General features: G+C 44.9%; 1 protein-coding gene across 9 annotated transcripts in view; it reads left to right on the top strand.

Annotated features, from left to right (window-relative positions):
• slmapa (sarcolemma associated protein a) overlaps positions 1–23011 on the top strand; it is a 383477-nt gene that overhangs the window by 121163 nt on the left and 239303 nt on the right. For all 9 annotated transcript variants that reach the window (XM_072472425.1, XM_072472423.1, XM_072472424.1 and 6 more), the window contains exons 5-6: positions 7334–7396; positions 8320–8415. In XM_072472425.1, coding sequence (XP_072328526.1) covers positions 7334–7396; positions 8320–8415 — 159 coding nt within the window. The remainder of the gene's footprint in view (positions 1–7333; positions 7397–8319; positions 8416–23011) is intronic.

Below are 23011 nucleotides of genomic sequence, written 5' to 3'. Positions count from 1 at the left end.
AATGGGTATATGATGCCCAAGAAGGATAGGAAGATCGGTAAAGGAGAAAAGGTAGCACTGTTGATCAAGGATGGCATTGGTGCAATACTTGGAGATGATCTTGGCTCAGGAGGTCAGGATCTGGAATCAGTTTGGGTGGCGGTGAGGAATAGAAGGGAGAAGAACAAAGTTGGGGAAAAAGGTCACTGGTAGGAATGATCTATAGGCTCCTTAACTAACCATATTGTAGGTCAAAGTATATAAGAATAAATATTTTTTGTGATGTGGATGACAGGACAGTAATCACATGTGATTTAAATATGTATATACTGAAAAAATCACATTGGCAATCGTAGACTGAATGTTCATAGAATGCATTCCTGATCGTATCTTAGAGCAGCAGTTCTGGAACCAACCAGGGGACAGGTTACATTAGATTTGGTAAGGTGAAATATAACAGGACTAATTAATGACGCAGAGTAAAAACACCACTTGGTAGCAGCGACCACAATAAGATTGAATTTTACATTCAGTTTGAAAGGAAAAAGAGTCGGTCTCAGACTAGTATTTTAAACATAAAATACGGGTAAGTATGTGGGCATGAAAGTTGAATTAGCTGTGGTGAACTGGGGCACTAGGTTAGGAGATAAATCAATAGAGAAGAAGTGGCAGACAGTCAAGGGGATATTTCAGAATACTCAGAATAAGGATATTCGGATTATAAGAAAAATTCTAAGGGGAGGACCCATCATCCGTGGTTAACTAAATAAGTGAAGGAAAGCACCAAACTTGAGGAAAAAGCACACAGCTGCGCAAAGGTGAGTGGCAGGTCAAATGATCACTCCGAATATAGAGAACAGCAGAGAATAACTAAAAGGTTAATCAAATTAGAGTACAAGAGGAAGCCAACTAGAAATGTAAAAATGGATAGCAAGAGTTTTTACAGGTATTTTAAAAGGAAAAGAGTAAGTAAAGTGAGTAATGGTCCTCTACAGAATGACAGTGGGAAGCTAATAGATAATAGGAAATAGCGGATGAAATAAACAAATAGTTTGCTTCTGTCTTCACTATAGAGGATACAAAAGCATTCCTGTAACTGCTGTAAATCAAGTGGTGGAAGGGAGAGGGGAACTTGGTGAAATTACAATCCAATAGGGGACCAGTACTGAGTAAATTGTTGGAGCTGAGGGTTGGCAAGAGCCTGGCTCCTGATGGACTTCATCCTAGATGCATTGTTGTTAATTTTCCAAAATTCGCCAGATTCTGGAAAGCTTCCATCAGACTGGAAAGTAGCAAATATAATCCCTCTATTCAAGAAACGAGGGAGGCTGAAAACAGGAGACTAGGCCAGTTAGCATGACATTTGTCATAGGCATAGGGGCAGCACGGTAGCATTGTGGATAGCACAATTGCTTCACAGCTCCAGGGTCCCAGGTTCGATTCCCGGCTTGGTTCACTGTCTGTGCGGAGTCTGCACATCCTCCCCGTGTGTGCGTGGGTTTCCTCCGGGTGCTCCGGTTTCCTCCCACAGTCCAAAGATGTGCAGGTTAGGTGGATTGGCCATGCTAAATTACCCTTCGTGTCCAAAATTGCCCTTAGTGTTGGGTGGGGTTACTGGGTTATGGGGATGGGGTGGAGATGTTGACCTTGGGTAAGGTGCTCTTTCCAAGAGCCGGTGCAGACTCGATGGGCCGAATGGCCTCCTTCTGCACTGTAAAATCTATGATAATCTATGAAAGGTGGTCGAATCGATCTTTAAGAAGGTGATAGCCAGGCACATAGGAAAACTCAAGGTAATCCCGAAGAGTCAGCATGGTTTTGTAAAAGGGAAATCATGTTTAACCATTTAGTGGTGTTCTATGAAGGGGTAACATGCACTCTGGATAAAGGGCAGCCTGTCGACATGCAGTACATGGATTTCCACAAGATATTTGACAAGGTGTCACATCAAAAGTTGTGGAAAATAAAAGCTCATAATGTAGGTGATAACACATTAGCATGGGTAGAAGATCAGTTGGTTGATCTATTTGTCTGATTGGCAGGATGTAACGAGTCCCACAAGGATCTCTGCTGGGGCCTCAACTTTTTATAATTTAGATCAATGACTTAGATCAGGGGAGCAAAGGCATGGAAGCTAAATTTGCAGATGGCACCAAGATAGGTCAGAAAGTATATTGTGAAGAGGACATGAAGAGGTAGCAGACAGATATAGAAAGGTTGAGTGAGTGGGCAAAGATCTGGCAGATGGAGTATAATGTGGAAAAAGGTTGTTTGCTTTGGCAGGAAGAATCAAAAAAACAAGGGGCTGGATTCTCCGCCGGAGGGATGCTCCATTTTGCCGGCAGCCCGGGGGTTTCCCGACATCATGGGGCTGCCCCACAATGGGAAACCCCATTGTTTGGCCGGCGTAACGGAGCATCCCGCCGGCGGGGTGAACCTGAAATGTGGCGGGGCAGAGAATCCAGCCCAAGGTAGTATTTAAACTGAGAATAGCTGGTGCAGAGGAATCTAGGTGGTCTGGTGCATGAGTCACATACGGTTACTATGCAGGTTCAGCAGATAATTAAGAAGACTAATGAAATATTATCCTTTATTATACGAGGAATTGAACATAAATGTAAAGATGTATGGTTCAGTTTAAAGGACATTAGTGATGTTATGGGGCAGGGTTTAGAGAACCCCAAAGTGTATCATGGAATTCACCTGACCCACAACTTTTAATAGATTGTGGTATGGGGAGCACGCGGCCCACTCTACAGGTGTGGTACATCAGAAATGGAAAAGTATTTTTAAAAGCGAAACAATGTTTATTCTATGAACTCGAGTTAACCTTTTTAAAACATACAGTGAACATCTTAGCAACCATTAATTCAAATACAACCCCCAAAGAATACAACACTAAGTAATCCTTTAAGCTTGCCTTTTAACATCCATAAGACTTAAAACACTTTTTACCAGAAGCACATCAGGTTAAAGTCACTATTGTTATTAGTTTTAAACCACCAGGATTGATTTACAGTCTTTAGATTACAGAGAGAGATTCATACACCACCTGGCAGCTATCCAGCTCTGGAAACGAAACTAAAACACACCCTGCAGCAAACAGCCTAAAACGAAAGTTTTAAAAAGCTGACAGCCCAGCTCCACCCACTCTCTGACATCACTGCAGTAATAAACACCCATTTCTTAAAGGTACTCTCACTACAGATATTTATATACACACCCATTTATAAACACCCATTTCTTAAAGGTACTCTCACATGATAGTGAGATCACCTCTCAAATATCGTGCGTAGCTGTGCTCTCCTTACTTAAGGAAGAATGTAAATGCGTTGGAGGCGGTTCAGGGAATATTGACCAGATTGATACATGGAATGAGCAGGCTATCTTAGGAGGAAAGGTGAGACAGCCTTGGCTTATTTTCATTGAAGTTAGGAGGAGTGAGGAGTGACTTTATGGAAGTATACAAGATCCTGAATGGCCTTGACAAGTTGGGTGAGTCCAGAACTCGGTCACTGTTTCAACATTAGGGGTCACCCTTTTAGGACAGACATGATGACAAATTTAATCTCTGAGAGGGTTGTTTGTCTTTGGAGCTCCCTGCCTCAGAAGGCAGTGGAGGCAGGATCATTGAATATTTTGAAGTTAAGAGGTAAGTATATTCTTATTAGGTGTTATGAACGCCTGGTCAGCTCTCAACAGTCGCTAAGATGCTGAACCAGAGTAATAACTTCTTAAGCCGGTGCAGAGTGCGGAAAGATCGATTCATTCCAGGAGTGATAATATAAGAAAAATAGGGGTTATTTTATAAATAAACTTTATTAAAAGAAAAAAAACAATATTTAAACTTTTAAAACTTCAACCCTAATAATAACAGATTACATGCAGTTAACCTTAACATACTAGTTCCCATTAAAGAACACTGTAAATGAACATGCAGCTCTCGATCCACTTACTCAAACAGATAATGGCAATATTTGCATTTACAAAGCAATGTTTTTCTTCTGGTAGGGACATTCGTTCTGAACCCTTTTTCCAAAGCCTTCTGTGGCAACTTGCATGACCTTCTCAGTTGATTTCCAAAGCCTTCTGCTGTAACTGTTCTAAACAGCATTCCTTCTCTCTCTCTCTCAGCTCCGCCCAGCCTCTTAAACAAAGGTTCTGCCCTGAGGTGGCCAGACTTGGATCCATTATCGTTATCTTGGTTGTCTGATATCCTCCTGCTGTTTTTACAAATGAACAGAGCTATACCATTAATATGCAAATAACCTTCCATTGACGGACAAATAGATCATCAGACTCTGTGATGGGCTAATGGCTGATCAAGCAAGGTTGAAACTGAGGACAGTGGATCTTGAATGGATCATCCTGGCTGAACCGGGGCCTCCAGTGTATTCCCATTAAGGTGGTTGAGTCTGAATGGGACAAGATAACTCGGGCTGCAGGTGTATCCCTCTGACTCTGCTGATAGCAATCTTTTCCCTCAGTCTGTGTAACCCCTAAATTTCCTGCTACATCTTGGACCACTTTTCTGGACCCAAGTTACTGATATCTCCCTATCACTGCATAGGCAAGGAAATCGAAGGTCATCAGGGGTAGATGGGAATGTAGAACTTGAAACAAAAACAGATCAACCATGATCTTAACAAATGGCAGAGGAGGCCCGAGGAGCCAAATAGCCTAGCTCTGCTTCATTTTGTATGCTGAACTATGATGTTGTCAGAGCTTTGCCCCCCACAAATACATTTTCATCTAAGGTTGCTGGAAAGTGAATTAAAGTGGGAACAGCTACTATTCGTACCCCAGAAACACTGAGATAATCATTACATGCACCTTGCCTTTTCCTGCCACTGTGGCTGACAACATAGTGCTAAAGATTGCATTTGGGAATTTCTCGCTAGTTTAATTCAGTGCCATCCCACAAGGTACTTTTAGTTACTGAACCATTGGAAGAGAGTTGGTTCATATATGTTTCAGTCAGTACAAATAAGGTATTTCTGTTATAGATATTCTGGCTGATCCTCACTATGGCCTGGATTTTCAAATGCGGTGGATGGTGCCATGATCCCCACAAGGACCACTGGGAAACCATTGTCAATATTCTCGTGGGACTCGTGGATTGTACATGCTTCCTAGGTCAGGGGCGGTGGCCACCCAGCTGGAGCTTGTTAGACTTGCATATAAAGCCAGTCCAAGTAGGGCCTAGAGTTATTGGTTGTCCCGACAGGGTCCAGATTGTGGAGAGATACTGCCATGGGCAGAGTATTGTATATAGTTTAAAATAAATTGTTGTTCCGCTACCACTGGCCTCCTCAGGAACAATGCAATTTGAAAATCACGTTCCCAGAGGGTAACACTGGATCCTGCCACCTCTCGAAGGCAATGTGATTTTCAAAAGAATGCGGTGGATCAATTCTAAAACCTGCACACCTTCAGTTAAGTGCACTTTGAGCTCATTGTTGATTTCATTCACACGCCTCGGGAGCAGTTTTGGATTTTCAGTTTTCGGGCATGGAGAGCATGTAGTGTATGTGACACGTCAGCATGCAGCTGACCTACACATAGTGGGGAGTCATGAAAGCTAATAGACACTTTCTTTTTAAAGCTAATAGATTCTTTTTAAAAAGGCAGATAATCTGCTCAATCAGTAATAGAGTTGCCATTGCTGTTGCTGAGAAGCCTGTGTTTTCACCAGTGAGAGTTTGGTATCCTGATAGGGATGTCAGGCTATTGGCATCGCCAAATAAGCAGAGGTGGGCAAAGGAGGTCATAAGACATAGGAGCAGAATTAGGTCACTTGGCCCATTGAGTCTGCTCCACCATTCAATTATGGCTGATATTTTTCTCGTCCCAATTCTCCTGGCTTCTCCCCATAACCCCTGATCCCCTTATTAACCAAGAACCTATCTATCTCTGTCTTAAAGTCCAGCTGAACAAATGAGAGCCATCTGATGGAGTGGAGATGGGAGCAGGCTACTTTGACAGCTTTAGCAGGTGCATTCTCTTGCACAGGTGAAGACCACAGGGTCTTCAAGGAGAAGATGATGATACCCACAAGTCAGTTACCTGCAAATGACAGAGCACCTGTATTGTAGGAGGGTGCACCTATTCAGGCAGTTGGCCTTGGACATTTGTGTTATGGTCTACAGTGACCTCCTTCACTGCCTCAAAAGAGGCACTGGTAAACCTTGGCACTGCTTGTTGATGTGGATGTTGGCCCAATCAGCACCCTGCTATGACGTGCTCTGCAAATGGCCAATCATGGTTGCTACTGCCATTTCAAAAGGCCCTTGTACTATGGGCCAGGGTTTAGAAAACACCAAAGTATATTATGGAGTTCACCTGACCCACAACTTTGAATAGATTTTGGTTATGAGGAGCACAAGGGCCCACTTTACAGGTGTGATGCTACAGAGAACTAAAAGTATTTTAAAAAACAATGTTTATTCTATGAATTCAGTTAATATTTTTATAAACACACAGTAAACATTGTACCAACCCTGATAACCCCCCCCCCAAAAAAAAAGATACAGTACTTTATAGGTAACTTTTAGTAACTTTCCTAAACAGGTATTACTTTGAAATCTATTTCAACTCTATTACTGATCTGGAGACATTCTTTAGATAGAGAGAGATATACAGCTTCTTGTTTGAATGCAGCTCTCCAACTGAAAGCGAAACTAAGACACACTGCAGCTCCCAGCTCAAAACAAAAGTAAAAAAACAGACAGACAGCCCAACTCCACCCACACACTGACATCACTGCAGCTATTTGATAAACACCCATTTCGCAAAGGTACATCCACCTGACACTTGGTATTTATGTCCCACCTTCAGTCTGCTTATGACGCCACTAATTGAGTGCCAAACATGCTCCCAGGCCAATTATGTATTTTACGTTTGAAGATAGCATAACTGCACTGGCGCTGATGTGGGCCGAGTCAAGGACTTATTCGGGCGTCAGGTTCCTGAGACTGCATAAAAAATCCAGCCTAATTATTTTTATTTGTACACTTCAGAGGTGAGTTAGGAGCAAAAACAAATTGCTCGTGTAAATTAATAAATTTACTGAGAAATGAGGAAACAGCACCTGGTTACATACAATGGGGCGTGCTTTTTGATTTTGGAAGTTCCTCAAGATCTGTCTCAAGAAAGTGGTTATTTTTAATTGGCTCTTTGTTGAATCCCCTGTTTTCTTTCCTGCTCCCCTCCCAAAAGAGTAATTTCACAAAAACTGTTCTGATAAACAAAATAGATGAGTCTGTTCTGAATGTCTTTCTTGTTTTAGTACCTCCGTTATGTCATTATGCTTTAAAACAGTTATATTGAATAAGTGTCTTCTTCAATTCCCCAGGTAGCTGCTAATTCTCCCAGTATGTACTCTCAGGAACTATTCCAGCTCTCTCAGTATTTACAGGTAAAACCCACCAGCTCTGCTGCTGCTTTTTACTATTCTGACAACAGTTTATTTAATTATATAGCCTTTTCTTGTTCACAAATAAACCTTTGATCATCAGCTTGTTCGCAAATTACAGGCACAAAAAATTACCTATTCTACTGTGCAGCTAATGGAACATTCTATAAACTGTATCCTCTTATTAACATTTGAAGGCATCGCTCAGGGAGAATGGAACAAAAGCCTAGTTACATATAATAAAAATGGGAATTTTAGATTCACATAAATGACGACGGTGAAGAGCAGAATAGAAAAGATGAACTGATGCTTTGGTAAATGTAAATGAGCAAATAATGAACATTGACCAAGGAGCAAAAATAGGGCATTCAGATAATGTATCAAAAAGAAATAAACTTTGACAGGAATTATGAATGCTTGTGCACAAATACAAGAAGAAAATATACAAAGTTAGTTAAACTGTTGCTATTGTCAACATAAGATCACGGTTTAAGCTGAAGGAGAGTACAAGATGGAAATAATTAAAAGTACAATGCTTTGCAAATCGAAAACTATTAAACGAGACAGGATGGATTGATTGAAAGGCTGGAAAAAGTAGCAGAACAATGAAACAACAGGAATTACAGTAGATATGAGGCTAGAAATAATTTTTGGCATTTATCAATCACTAGCTGACTATTACGAAAAGCTTGTGAGATGTTCAACTAGAGAAAGCAATGGGAGGTTTCAGTATCCTTGAGGTGAAAAGGAGAGACCAGAAATAAATAACTCTGTCTCGCTCCAACCACCCACCTCAATATTATGTGATGTGGAACAAAGTGAATGCTATCTCGCATGTGGTTCAGGTTATTTTAATCAAGCAACTTTTGATTTAACATTATTTGATATATAATACATTAAAGTATTGTTGATTTTCAAAATGTCAGGAGGCCTTACATCGAGAACAGATGCTGGAACAGAAATTGGCCACCCTTCAGCGGTTGCTAGCCAACACCCAAGAGGCATCAGATAGTAGCTGGCAGGTACTTTCCATATTTAATACACTTTGTAAATATCCCTCTTTGGAATATAATTTAATCAACGCATTTTAAGAAGGAAATAATGAAATTTGTCATTCAACTATTGAGGATGATTTTGTTTTGATGCAGTTCACTAAAACCTTGAGTTTTGACATGTCTGACAGTTTGGCTATGTTTCTTCATTATTTGAAATCTTCAGCCTCTCTCAAAGACTTCAGTTTTATTTTGTTCAAAATATTGGTTCTGTCAGCTAAGTGCAAAGCCTGCAGTTTGAGCTTGTGCAATGTGTACTGCTTTCCAGCACACTTCAGGAGTACTTTCAGTCAAAATGACAAAAGTTTATCTTCAGCCTCGAATAGAATCTGTTTGGTTGATTATCAAAATTATTTCAAAACAAGTTAACGGTCAAATTTCCATAGCTATATTTGGATTAAAATGTTTTTAAAGAGACCAGGCGTGTGTTTGTGTGTAAAACAGAAACTAATAGAGAAGAAACACATTGAATACAATATGTATCTGTAGTTAAAAACAGAAAATACTGGGCTATCTCAGCAAGTTTGACAGCATTGGAGGACAGAGAAGGGTGCTAACGTTTCGAATCTGGATCACTCTTTGTCAAACCTTCTCTGTCCACAGATGCTGTCAGACCTGCTGAGATTGTCCAGTATTTTCTGTTTTTGTTTCAGATTCCAGCATTTGCAGTAATTTGCTTTTATGTACCTGGACAGTTTTTATGTATGTTTGAATTCCAAGCAGTTTGTTTTCCTCAGATTGAAAAAGAAAATTTGTACCTTTGCACCCTACAATGTGCCTGTTTCTGCATTTTTAAAAAATGATTTTACTCCTGCAAATCCCTGTAATTTCCCCCTAGTATTGTCCTCCCCATCTTTCCATCCTGAAATCCAAAGGTTGAAGACATCAGCGTACCTGGTGCACAAATGATGTAAGTATCCATCACAACTCTTATTGGACCACATCAGTGCTATCAGGTACCATGTTTGGCTCAACTCTTCATATTCAGTCATAGTCCGGTAAATCTCCGAATATTCCTATTCTTCCCACCATTGTCTCCGGAATTCCCCAAGAACCTATCTTTAGTGTTGCAGGGTGCTGGAAACAATTTGGTATGTCTTAATGAACACTTTGTAGACTTAAGGAGGTCAACTGTATGTATTTATTAACTACTAGAAATATGAACATGACGGGCTTTGTCCAACACTGCACGGACAACCCCCCGCCCCCCGGTGTGAGTCATGTGTCCTCTTGCATCAGTGTGTGGGCTGTATTGCACGTAGTCCCGCGTTAACCATATATATGCCAGCCCTTTATATTACACCTCCCTCCAGTCTTTATTCAACATATTTCAAATTATTCCTGTTTACCACATGTATTTACATTGTTATTACTACCCATCTTCCCCTCAAGTCTCTGAGGTTCAGGCAGTCTGGAGGCCTTATGACCCTTCAATATCTCGTTCACACTACTGTCAGAGGAGTGGTGGGCTCTATTGATGCTGGTTCTTCTTTTAATTTTAGAGGTTGTTCGGGCATCTGGGTATCTTTTTATCCTCCCTTTCCATGTCTTGGTATCGAACCACTCTTTGTCGTGATAGTTGATTTTTGTTCTATCATGTTTCATGTGGGATGGATGACCGTTGTGCTCATCTCCATGTCCTTTTCTTCTCCTCTTCCATTGTATGGGTCATCACCCTCTGACATTCTGAGGTTGATTTTTTTTTAAGTAAACCCACTTTTGCATTCGACTTTGTGGTGTGCTGTTGAAAATGGATGGCTGCTACTTGGCTTCAGCTGGCGCTGTCATGCTGGCCAGGAGTTGTAGCATTTTCTCTGTCGTCGCAGAGTTAACCTTATCAACAGTCATCAGAATCGGAACTTGAGGCTGTTCTGGTTGTTGGCTGCTCTCTTGTCTATCCTCCACTTGAGGCAGTATGGTAATCAGCTGAGTGGTTGGCTAGTTTGACCAATGACGATTGTCCAACACACCTGTTTTGAAAATGGACAAATCTGGTTTGCAAAGAGAGAAGACAGTTCAGAGCTGAGTTCCAGACAGGATACTCTGCATTGTTTGAGCTCTTGGGAACTTGCAATTTATGACAATGGTTGCCTTGACATCTGCTGTTTTGAGGAGATTCAGAGGTACACATGCATTTCAGTGAAAAGGCCTGGTTATGGATAACATGCATCAGCTTAAAGATTTTTTTCCTGCTGTACCTTAGTGGTTCCAGAATCACGCCTCTGACCATAAGTCAGTTTCCTCTGGGCCTGTAGACTGGTGTGTCTGTTGATCAAAGCCAGAGATGTCTCAGCCACAGTTCTGTCTGGCAGGACTGTATCACCGGTTGAAATCATAGAATTTACAGTGCAGAAGGAGGCCATTTGGCCCATCGAGTCTGCACCAGCTCTTGAAAAGCACTCTACTTAAACCCACACCTCCACCCTATCCCAGTAACCCCACCAAACCTTTTTTTTTTTTGGACACTAAGGGCAATTTAGCATGGCCAATCCACCTAACTTGCACATCTTTGGACTGTAGGAGGAAACTGGAGCACCCGAAGGAAACCCACGCAAACACGGAGAATGTGCACACTCTGCACGGACAGTGACCCAAGCCGGGAATCGAACCTGGGACCCTAGAGCTGTGAAGCAACAGTGCTAACCACTGTGCTACAGTGCCGCTCATGTCTGCATTTGAAAATGAAAATCCAGGATTTTTGTCCCCACCCAAGAATTTTGGCTGTGTCTCCTCTTGGTGTACAGTCTTAACCTCATAAATCATCTTCAGAGCTTCTGTGTATTTAGATGTTTTGACCTTGCACAGTTTGCCCAAGTGTCCAATTCTGTTACATTGAAAGAATTGGGCTGAAATTATAGGGCGTTGATCTCACCTGTGGAGACATTTTGCTCCACAGCATTGGCATGGTCATTCCACTGGTAAGTTAAGGTTTTACTTCCCTTGGCCTGGAATATCCCTGATTCTGTGCTGTTTAACCAACTGGACTGTGGTCTCTGTATTCACAGCCGTCAGCTATCCTGTACAGATAATTAATGAATGAGTAAGCAGATTCTCCTGGCTGCAGGAAGCACTCACTAAATTTAGCCTTTCGAAGTTTTTATTACTTCTGCAATCATCCATCTATGGAATCTTTTTCTCCAAAGTCACCAATTATGTAATAGATCCAAATTGATCTGGAAGAGTGGATGTCAGGTCCATGGTTAAAAAGTTTAAAGTGTATGTTCAGCTTTAAGAAATTGCTGTCATTCAATATAGTGCCATTGTTCATTTGAAGACAAAGGGTTTACGCATTCTTGCTGGTTTGGCAGGCTCCTTTGCAATGGCGCTCATGCTCAGCCTTGGGAAAAATTCTAAACAATGGTTGCTTAGATCGACTAGTTTCAGACCTTTCCTTTTCAGCGCTGTGCTTTAGGGTTGGAAAAGCGTCAAAACTTGACCTTTGCTGGTCTTTAAAGCTGATTCTATAGCCGTAATTCTTCTTATTTTTTTCCTTGGACCGAGTTCAGAGTTTGTAACGGTAATAATACACTGAACTACTTAACCGTTTCTCAGGAGCAGCACGGCGCCGAGGTCCCAGGTTCGATCCCGGCTCTGGGTCACTGTCCGTGTGGAGTTTGCACATTCTCCCCGTGTTGCGTGGGTTTCGCCCCCACAACCCAAAAGATGTGCACGGTAGGTGGATTGGCCACGTTAAATTGACCCTTAATTGGAAAAAAATTAATTGGGTACTCCATAAAAATTTTTTTTAAAGCATTTTCTCAGGACTTACAATCTGGAATTAATTTTTTTTAGCTCGTCCCTGCTAGATTTGCTGACTCTGCACTTTGGCAGTTGAAGCTGAACTTCCAAAGATCCCATGGGGTCTTCTGCTGCAGTGAGGCATTTTAAATTTCTGCCTTCAGTTTCCAAGCCTTTCTTTGCAACTTTTTCTTGGCAATTTTTCTCTGCATGCCTGCTTCTCGAACTTGTCTTCAGATCAGAATACTTCTTCAAATTTTTGTTCAGTCTTGCAGGGTTTTAGTTTTTCTCTGCATTCCAATTCAGGGTTTTGGGTTTTTCCATTTGGTAGTCCTTAAGAAGGTCTTTGTAGTCTTAAGTAGGTTAACTGTATGTATTTAGTAATTGCAAGAACTCTGGGCATGATTTTCAGCCCAATTAGGATCTGCATTTTAAAATATGGTTGGGATCCAAAAATAATCTGGGTGTCAGGTTTCTGCATTCTCTCTCTTCTATGTCTTTCTCTGCCTGACTTACCTTTTTTTCTTTTATTCATTCATGGGATGTGGGTATTTATGGCTTATCCCTAATTGCTCTTGAATTGAGTAACTTACTCGGCCATTTTTTAAGAGTCAATCACATTGCTGTGGATTTGGAGTCACATGTAGGCCAAACCAGGTAAGGGTGGCAGATTTCCTTTCCGAAAGGACATTAGTGAACCAGCTGAGTTTTTACACCAATTGTTAATGGTTTCAAGGTCATCATTAGGCTTTTTAGTTCCAGATTTTATTTGGATTCGAATTTCACTATCTGCCATGGCGGGATTCTAATCCGGATCTCCACAGTATTGCCCTGGGTCTCTGGATTACGAGTGAAATGACAATACCACGACACCGCCGCCTCCCCCAGTATGCTTTAGAATATTTTGTCATGTAGAATTTATGGACCTTACGGCATTTATTTAATTTCATAATGCAGGAGTCAATTTGTCCATCTGGAAAATAATTAAAGTGAAATTAACCTTTTACTAATCAGATGCAGTTATTCTTAACTTCAATTGATCCATATGCAGGACTTCTGTTTTTTCCCAAAACTGAAGTATAGGAAAAACACAGTAATAATTACTTTTGCACACCATGTTAGCTTGCATTTTGGGGCCCTTTATGCCACGTATGATAAAACAAAAATTAATATAGTTGCGCTCGGGCTTCTAGAATCACTGCCATCAATTTTGGGAGCCAACATGCTATAATCTGACAGTTGATTGTATCCAACATTTTTGTTTTATTTCAAAATTTCAACATCTGCCGTATTTTGATTTTATTCCAGATTTTTTTGTAGGTGTTGTTGTGCATGAGTGTGCCAGTATAAACTGTTCTTATGAATATATTTGCTTCATTTAGTTCATAATTATTTTACTGCTGGGTTACAAATATGGGGGTAATTAATTTCAGTCAGAATTCTTTAGTGATATTTTATCTGTACACTTAAGACTACATTGATGTTTGATACAATGCGGCGGTGTGTCTAAAGTGAGATGTAAAAACATGATTAATGAAAAGCGGGTTAGATAGACCCTTAAATATTTCACCATTTATTTACAGTATATTAGTGTTGGTGCAACACAGTTTTTCCCTGGGTGAGGAATTATTCTTGAAGTTCACACTGCTATTTCAGTGTCTTAATGAAGTGAAACAAATTGTTTGTATAAAATGTGGCAACTGGGAATGTCCTTATGCATGGAAGTACACTTACACAGCTCTCCTCTGATCCTGAGAGTTTTTTTGCAAATTAGGCAATATAAAACGTAACAGGCTGAAATTAATTATCTTGTTAAAAGAGAAGTAACAATGTAAATGCAGCCTAAAAGTCTTCTAATTCTTACTGGGCATCTCTGAATAATGACCTAAAATTGCTATTTGAATGCTTCGTGCAGCTAAGCATCTATGGTTCTCAATTCATTTTGCTCTTGCCTATAATACGTAAGCAGTTTGTTGTGAAACCAGAAATGGGCACTTGCACGTCACTCAATGCTAGTATAGGATCATAAATCACATAATAGTGCAGTTTGAAACCTATTACAATTTTTGTAGGTTGCTGGAACTTTAAACTTGTCCATTAAAATATACAGTTTGTAAAAAAAAAAAATCTTTATTCTCCTCTGTCGCATTTTCTCCCAAATTTACACACACCAACAATAAACAATAATCAGTAATAAACAATAATCAGTAACAAATATGTCAATCCCCATATCGATAACAACGATCCCATCCTCCCACCAAACCCAAAACATTCACCCACATGTTCACATAAACAACTGACAAAAAGGAATCAGGAATCACCCATGGCCAGCATTAACACCTCCCCCCAACCCTCGCCCCACCCCTTCCCCAACTAATGTTCAATGATATCCAGTTCTTGAAAGTGCATAATGAATATCCTCCATATCCTCTCCCAACTCTTCCTCCCACTTTGCTTTGATCCCTTCCAGTGGTGCCTTTTCCTCCTCCAAAATACCTCCGTAGACCGCTGACACTACCCCCTTCTCCAGTCCCCCTGTCGTCAGCACCTCCTCCAGCAATGTGGAGGCCGGCTCCTCTGGGAAGTTCTGTATCTCCTTTCTGCCAAATCTCGAATCTGCATGTATCTAAACATTTCCCCCTGCTCCAGCCTACACTTCGTTTCCAGCTCCTTCAATCCTGCAAACCGACCCCTAAATAACAAATCCTTCAGTGTCTTAATCCCCTTCTCCTCCCATTTCCGAACATTTCCATCCCACCTCCTGACTCAAATCTGTGGCTGCCCCGAATTGGCATTTCCCTTGATCCTGCCCCCAACCCGAAGTGTTGCCGAAACTGCCTCCAAATTCTCAATGAAGCTATTATTATCGACTCCCTGAGTACTTCCCCGGGGCTATCGGGAGCGGCGCTGTTGCCAGTGCTTTCAATCCCGACCCGCTGCACAAACTCTCCTCCATTCTGACCCACTGGGAATCCACCCCTCTTACCCAGCTCCGCACCTTCTCCACATTCGCCGCCCAGTAGTAGTACAACAAGTTTGGGAGACCCAAACCGCCTGCCTGCCTTCCCCTCTGTAGTAGCACCTTTCTAACTCTGGCCACCTTCCCTCCCCATATGAACGACGTAATCCTTCCCTCAATCTCTCTGAAAAAAGCCTTTGGCAGGAAAATCGGCAGGCATTGAAAAATAAACCGAAATCGTGGCAACACGTTCATTTTAATCGCCTGTACCCGACCCGCCAGTGACAGAGGGAGACCATCCCACCTTGCCAGATCAGCTTTCACTCTCCCCACCAAACTAGAAATGTTCCACCCGGCCGAGATATCACAAAATACTCACTCTTGTCTAGATTCAGCTTGTACCCCGAGAAAGACCCAAACACTCGAAGCAGCTCCAATATTCCCCCTATCGACACACTCTGTTCTGACACGTACAACAGCAAGTCATCGGCATACAAGGACACCCTATGCTCTATCCCCCCCCGCACTATTCCTTTCCATCCCCCCAAACGTCTTAATGTGATGGCCAACGGCTCAATCGCGAGTGCAAACAGCAGGGGGGACATAGGACATCCCTGCCTAGTCCCACGGTGGGGAGAAAAGTATCTCGAGCTGATGTTGTTTGTGCGGACACTTGCCCTCGGCGCCTGCTATAGTAGCTTTACCCAATTCACAAATCTTGGTCCAATCCCAAACCGCTCCAGAACTGCCATCAAGTACCCCCATGCTATCCGGTCGAACGCTTTCTCAGCGTCCAATGCCACAACCACCTCGGTTTCCTTCCCCTCTGCCGGTGCCATAACAACGTTCAGTACCCATCTAATGTTTGAAAAGAGCTGCCTCCCTTTCACAAACCCCATCTGATCTTCACCTATCACCTTTGGGAGGCACTCCTCCAGCCTACCTGCCAGTACCTTCACCAATACTTTTGCATCCACATTCATAAGTGATATGGGCCTATACAACCCACACTCCATCGGATCCTTATCTTTTTTTAGCAACAGGGAAATCAATGCCTGCCCCAAGGTTTGTGGCAACATCCCCTTCCCTATCGCCTCTTCAAACATCCCCACCATCAGGAGTGCCAGCTTATCCTGGAATTTTTTATAATATTCCACCGGAAACCCATCCGGCCCTGTCACCTTCTCCGACTGCATCCTCCCAATCGCATCCTTTATCTCCTGTTCCACTATCGCTCCTTCTAATGTAGCCCTGTCCCCCTCCCCTAACCTCGGGTACTCCAACCCATCTAGAAATTCCTGCATCTCACAATCTCCCCCGGGTGGCCCTGACCTGTACAACCTCTCATAAAATTCCTCAAAAACCTTGTTAATCAGATCCGGCGCCACCACCAACATCCCTGCCCTATCCCTCACCTGCGCAATTTCCCTTGCCGCTGCTTCCCTCCGGAGCTGACCTGCTAACAGCCGCCCCGCCGTATCTCCATATCTCCATGTTCGAAAACTGCACCCCTTGCTCGTCTCAGTTGGCGCAGCGCCTTCCTGTTAGATAGTCGGTCAAAGCTCGCCTGTAGTTCCTTCCTCTTTTCCAGCTTTGCTGGGTCCCCATCCTCTGCATAACTCCTATCTACCTCCAACATCTCATCTATTACCCTCTGCAGCTCCAACTTCTCCTCTTTGTCCACCCTGGCCTTAAACAAGTTCACCTCCCCCCTCACCACCGCCTTTAGAGCCTCCCAGAAGACCCCCTTCGACACCTCACCCGTACAGTTGAAACCTACATATTCCTTAATTACCTTTTCAATTTTGTCACAGAACACTTGGTCCCCCAAAAGTCCAACATCTAACTTCCAGCCCGGCCTCTGCGCTACCCCCTTCTCCAGCACCATATCCACCCAATGCGGAGCATGATCTGACACTGCAATTGCCGAGTATTCCGACGCCTTAACCCCAGCCAACAAAGCCTTCACCACCACGAAAAAGTCGATCCGCGAATATACCTTATGGGCAGCTGAGAAAAACGAGTACTCCCGCTCCCTCGGGTGCAGAAACCTCCAGGGGTCCACCCCCCACATTTCCACCATTAGTCCAGCTAACGCCCCCCCCCCCCAATGGGACAAGTGAGCGTGGCCGTGACCTGTCCAACCTTGGCTCCTGCACCAAGTTCCAGTCTCTCTTCCCCCCCCACCCCCCACTATCAGTTTGTGTGTGTCCAAGTCGGGGATGGCCCCAAACACCTTCTTTGCGAATCCCACATCGTCCCAATTGGAGCCATATACACTTAACAGTGCCACTAACCTCCCCTCCAGCGCCCCTGTCACAATCACATATCTACCCCCCTGATCTGCCACCACCTTCTCCACCTGGAAGCGTACTCTTTTGCTGACCATTACCACTACCCCTCGAGCCCTTCCGTCAAATCCAGAGTGAAACACCTGACTAACCCAGCCCTTTTTTAAGTCTCATCTGGTCCTTCACCCTCAAGTGAGTCTCCTGCAGCATTGCTACATCTGCTTTCAAACGTTTAAGATGTGCAAGCACCCTTGACCTCTTGACTGGACGTCCTAACCCCCTCACGTTCGACGTGGCTATCCTAACTGGGGGGTCTCTCAACACCCCCCTCCCCACCTCCACCCCCACCCCACCCACCCTTCTTATCCACCATCATCATACCACCGGGCCCTGCACCATAAGCCTGACCCACCCCAATCCATTATTTATTTTTTTTATAAATATTTTATTGAAAATTTTTGGTCAACCAACACAGTACATTGTGCATCCTTTACACAATATTATAACAACACAAATAACAATGACCTATTTTATAAACAAAAATGAATAAATAATAAATAACAAAAATGAAAATTAACCCTAATTGGCAACTGCCTTATCACAAGTAACACTCTCCAAAAATATAATTTAACAGTCCAATATATAATTATCTGTCGCAACGACCTATACATATTATACAGTATGTATTAACAACCCTGAGAGTCCTTCTGGTTCCTCCTCCCCCCCCCCCCCCCCCCCCCCCCCCCCCCCGATCCTGGGCTGCTGCTGCTGCCTTCTTTTTTCCATTCCATCTATCTTTCTGCGAGGTATTCGACGAACGGTTGCCACCGCCTGGTGAACCCTTGAGCCGACCCCCTTAGAACGAACTTAATTCGCTCTAACTTTATAAACCCTGCCATGTCATTTATCCAGGTCTCCACCCCCGGGGGCTTGGCTTCTTTCCACATTAGCAATATCCTGCGCCGGGCTACTAGGGACGCAAAGGCCAAAACATCGGCCTCTCTCGCCTCCTGCACTCCCGGCTCTTGTGCAACCCCAAATATAGCCAACCCCCAGCTTGGTTCGACAAGGACCCCCACTACTTTTGAAAGCACCTTTGTCACCCCCATCCAAAACCCCTGTAGTGCCGGGCATGACCAAAACATATGGGTATGATTCGCTGGGCTTCTCGAGCACCTCGCACACCTATCCTCCACCCCAAAAAATTTACTGAGCCGTGCTCCAGTCATATGCGCCCTGTGTAATACCTTAAACTGAATCAGGCTTAGCCTGGCACACGAGGACGACGAGTTTACCCTGCTTAGGGCATCTGCCCACAGCCCCTCCTCGATCTCCTCCCCCAGCTCTTCTTCCCATTTCCCTTTTAGTTCATCTACCATAGTCTCCCCTTCGTCCCTCATTTCCCTATATATATCTGACACCTTACCATCCCCCACCCATGTCTTTGAGATCACTCTGTCCTGCACCTCTTGTGTCGGGAGCTGCGGGAATTCCCTCACCTGTTGCCTCGCAAAAGCCCTCGGTTGCATATACCTGAATGCATTCCCTTGGGGCAACCCATATTTCTCGGTCAGCGCTCCCAGACTCGCGAACTTCCCATCCACAAACAGATCTTTCAGTTGCGTTATTCCTGCTCTTTGCCACATTCCATATCCCCCATCCATTCCCCCCGGGGCAAACCTACGGTTGTTTCTTATCGGGGACCCCCCCAAGGCTCCAGTCTTTCCCCTATGCCGTCTCCACTGTCCCCAAATCTTCAGTGTAGCCACCACCACCGGGCTTGTGGTGTAGTTCCTCGGTGAGAACGGCAATGGGGCTGTCACCATAGCCTGTAGGCTAGTCCCCCTACAGGACGCCCTCTCTAATCTCTTCCACGCCGCTCCCTCCTCCTCTCCCATCCACTTACTCACCATTGAAATATTAGCGGCCCAATAATACTCACTTAGGCTCGGTAGTGCCAGCCCCCCCCTATCCCTGCTACGCTGTAAGAATCCCTTCCTCACTCTCGGGGTCTTCCCGGCCCACACAAAACCCATGATGCTCTTTTCAATCCTTTTAAAAAAAGCCTTCGTGATCACCACCGGGAGGCACTGAAACACAAAGAGGAATCTCGGGAGGACCACCATCTTAACCGCCTGCACCCTCCATGCCAGTGACAGGGATACCATATCCCATCTCTTGAAATCCTCCTCCATTTGTTCCACCAACCGCGTTAAATTTAACCTATGCAATGTGCCCCAATTCTTGGCTATCTGGATCCCCAGGTAACGAAAGTCCCTTGTTACCTTCCTCAACGGTAGGTCCTCTATTTCTCTACTCTGCTCCCCCGGATGCACCAACAACTCACTTTTCCCCATGTTCAATTTATACCCTGAAAAATCCCCAAACTCCCCAAGTATCCGCATTATTTCTGGCATCCCCTCCGCCGGGTCTGCCACGTATAGTAGCAAATCGTCCGCATACAAAGATACCCGGTGTTCTTCTCCTCCTCTAAGTACTCCCCTCCACTTCTTGGAACCCCTCAACGCTATCGCCAGGGGCTCAATCGCCAGTGCAAACAATAATGGGGACAGAGGGCATCCCTGCCTTGTCCCTCTATGGAGCCGAAAATATGCAGATCCCCGTCCATTCGTGACCACGCTCCCCATCGGGGCCCTATACAACAGCTGCACCCATCTAACATACCCCTCTCCAAAACCAAATCTCCTCAACACCTCCCACAAATAATCCCACTCCACTCTATCAAATGCTTTCTCGGCATCCATCGCCACTACTATCTCCGTTTCCCCCTCTGGTGGGGCCATCATCATTACCCCTAACAGCCTCCGTATATTCGTGTTCAGCTGTCTCCCCTTCACAAACCCAGTTTGGTCCTCGTGGACCACCCCCGGAACACATTCCTCTATTCTCATTGCCATTACCTTGGCCAGGATCTTGGCATCTACATTTAGGAGGGAAATAGGTCTATAGGACCCGCATTGTAGCGGGTCCTTTTCCTTCTTTAAGAGAAGCGATATCGTTGCTTCAGACATAGTCGGGGGCAGTTGTCCCCTTTCCTTTGCCTCATTAAAGGTCCTCGTCAATACCGGGGCGAGCAAGTCCACATATTTTCTATAGAATTCGACTGGGAATCCATCCGGTCCCGGGACCTTTCCCGCCTGCATGCTCCTAATTCCTTTCACCACTTCTTCTACCTCGATCTGTGCTCCCAGTCCCACCCTTTCCTGCTCTTCCACCTTGGGAAATTCCAGCCGATCCAAGAAGCCCATTAATTCTCTCCCTCCCATCCGGGGGTTGAACTTTATATAATTTTTTATAAAATGTCTTGAACACTCCATTCACTCTCTCCGCTCCCCGCTCCATCTCTCCTTCCTCATCCCTCACTCCCCCTATTTCCCTCGCTGCTCCCCTTTTCCTCAATTTGTGTGCCAGCAACCTGCTCGCCTTCTCCCCATATTCGTACTGTACACCCTGTGCCTTCCTCCATTGTGCCTCTGCAGTGCCCGTAGTCAGCAAGTCAAATTCTACATGTAGCCTTTGCCTTTCCCTGTACAGTCCCTCCTCCGGTGCTTCCGCACATTGTCTGTCCACCCTCAAAAGTTCTTGCAGCAACCGCTCCCATTCCTTACTCTCCTGCTTCCCTTTATGTGCCCTTATTGATATCAGCTCCCCTCTAACCACCGCCTTCAGCGCCTCCCAGACCACTCCCACCTGGACCTCCCCATTATCATTGAGTTCCAAGTACTTTTCAATACACCCCCTCACCCTTAGACACACACCCTCATCTGCCATTAGTCCCATGTCCATTCTCCAGGGTGGGCGCCCTCCTGTTTCCTCCCCTATCTCCAAGTCTACCCAGTGTGGAGCGTGATCCGAAATGGCTATAGCCGTATACTCCGTTCCCCTCACCTTCGGGATCAACGCCCTTCCCAGCACAAAAAAGTCTATTCGTGAGTAGACTTTATGGACATAGGAGAAAAACGAGAACTCCTTACTCCTAGGTCTGCTAAATCTCCATGGGTCTACACCTCCCATCTGCTCCATAAAATCTTTAAGTACCTTGGCTGCTGCCGGCCTCCTTCCAGTCCTGGACTTCGACCTATCCAGCCCTGGTTCCAACACCGTATTAAAATCTCCCCCCATTATCAGCTTTCCCATCTCTAGGTCCGGAATGCATCCTAGCATCCGCCTCATAAAATTGGCATCATCCCAGTTCGGGGCATATACGTTTACCAAAACCACCGTCTCCCCCTGTAGTTTGCCACTCACCATCACGTATCTGCCCCCGTTATCCGCCACTATAGTCTTTGCCTCGAACATTACCCGCTTCCCCACTAATATAGCCACCCCCCTGTTTTTCGCATCTAGCCCCGAATGGAACACCTGCCCCACCCATCCTTTGCGTAGCCTAACCTGGTCTATCAGTTTCAGGTGCGTTTCCTGTAACATAACCACATCTGCCTTAAGTTTCTTAAGGTGTGCGAGTACCCGTGCCCTCTTTATCGGCCCGTTCAGTCCTCTCACGTTCCACGTGATCAGCCGGGTTGGGGGGCTTCCTACCCCCCCCCCCCCTTGTCGATTAGGCATCCCCTTTTTTCCAGCTCTTCACCCGGTTCCCACGCAGCTGTATCTCCCCCAGGCGGTGCCCCCCCGCCCATCCCCTCCCATACCAGCTCCCCCCTCTCCCCAGCAGCAGCAACCCAGTAATTCCCCCCCCCCCCCCCCGCTAGATCCCCCGCTAGCGTAATTACTCCCCCCATGTTGCTCCCAGAAGTCAGCAAACTCTGGCCGACCTCGGCTCGCACCGTGCGACGCCCCCTCCTTCCTGCTTCTCTATTCCCGCCATGATTATCATAGTGCGGGAACCAAGCCCGCGCTTCTCCCTTGGTCCCGCCCCCAATGGCCAACGCCCCATCTCCTCCACCTCCCCTCCTCCCCCCATCACCACCTGTGGAAGAGAGAAAAGTTACCACCTCGCAGGATTAGTACATAAAACTCCTCTTTCCCCCCTTTTTAACCCCCCTCTTCGCCCGCCACATTCGCCCCACCACTTTGTTCAAACGTTCTTTTTAATAATCCGCTCATTCCAGTTTTTCTTCCACAATAAAAGTCCACGCTTCATCCGCCGTCTCAAAGTAGTGGTGCCTCCCTCGATATGTGACCCACAGTCTTGCCGGTTGCAGCATTCCCAATTTTATCTTCTTTTTATGAAGCACCGCCTTGGCCCGATTAAAGCTCGCCCTCCTTCTCGCCACCTCCGCACTCCAGTCTTGATAAACGCGGATCACCGCGTTCTCCCATTTACTGCTCCGAGTTTTCTTTGCCCATCGAAGGACCATTTCTCTATCCTTAAAACGGAGGAATCTCACCACTATGGCTCTGGGAATTTCTCCTGCTCTCGGTCCTCGCGCCATCACTCGGTATGCTCCCTCCACCTCCAACGGACCCGCCGGGGCCTCCGCTCCCATTAACGAGTGCAGCATCGTGCTCACATATGCCCCGACGTCCGCTCCCTCCGCACCTTCAGGAAGACCGAGAATCCTCAGGTTGTTCCTCCTTGCGTTGTTCTCCAGTGCCT

Source organism: Scyliorhinus torazame, chromosome 13 (genome assembly GCF_047496885.1).
Source record: "Scyliorhinus torazame isolate Kashiwa2021f chromosome 13, sScyTor2.1, whole genome shotgun sequence".
In the NCBI taxonomy this organism is placed as follows: Eukaryota; Metazoa; Chordata; class Chondrichthyes; order Carcharhiniformes; family Scyliorhinidae; genus Scyliorhinus; species Scyliorhinus torazame.
The sequence above is the reverse complement of the archived record's forward strand: the minus strand, read 5'-3'. Positions and strand labels throughout refer to the sequence as shown.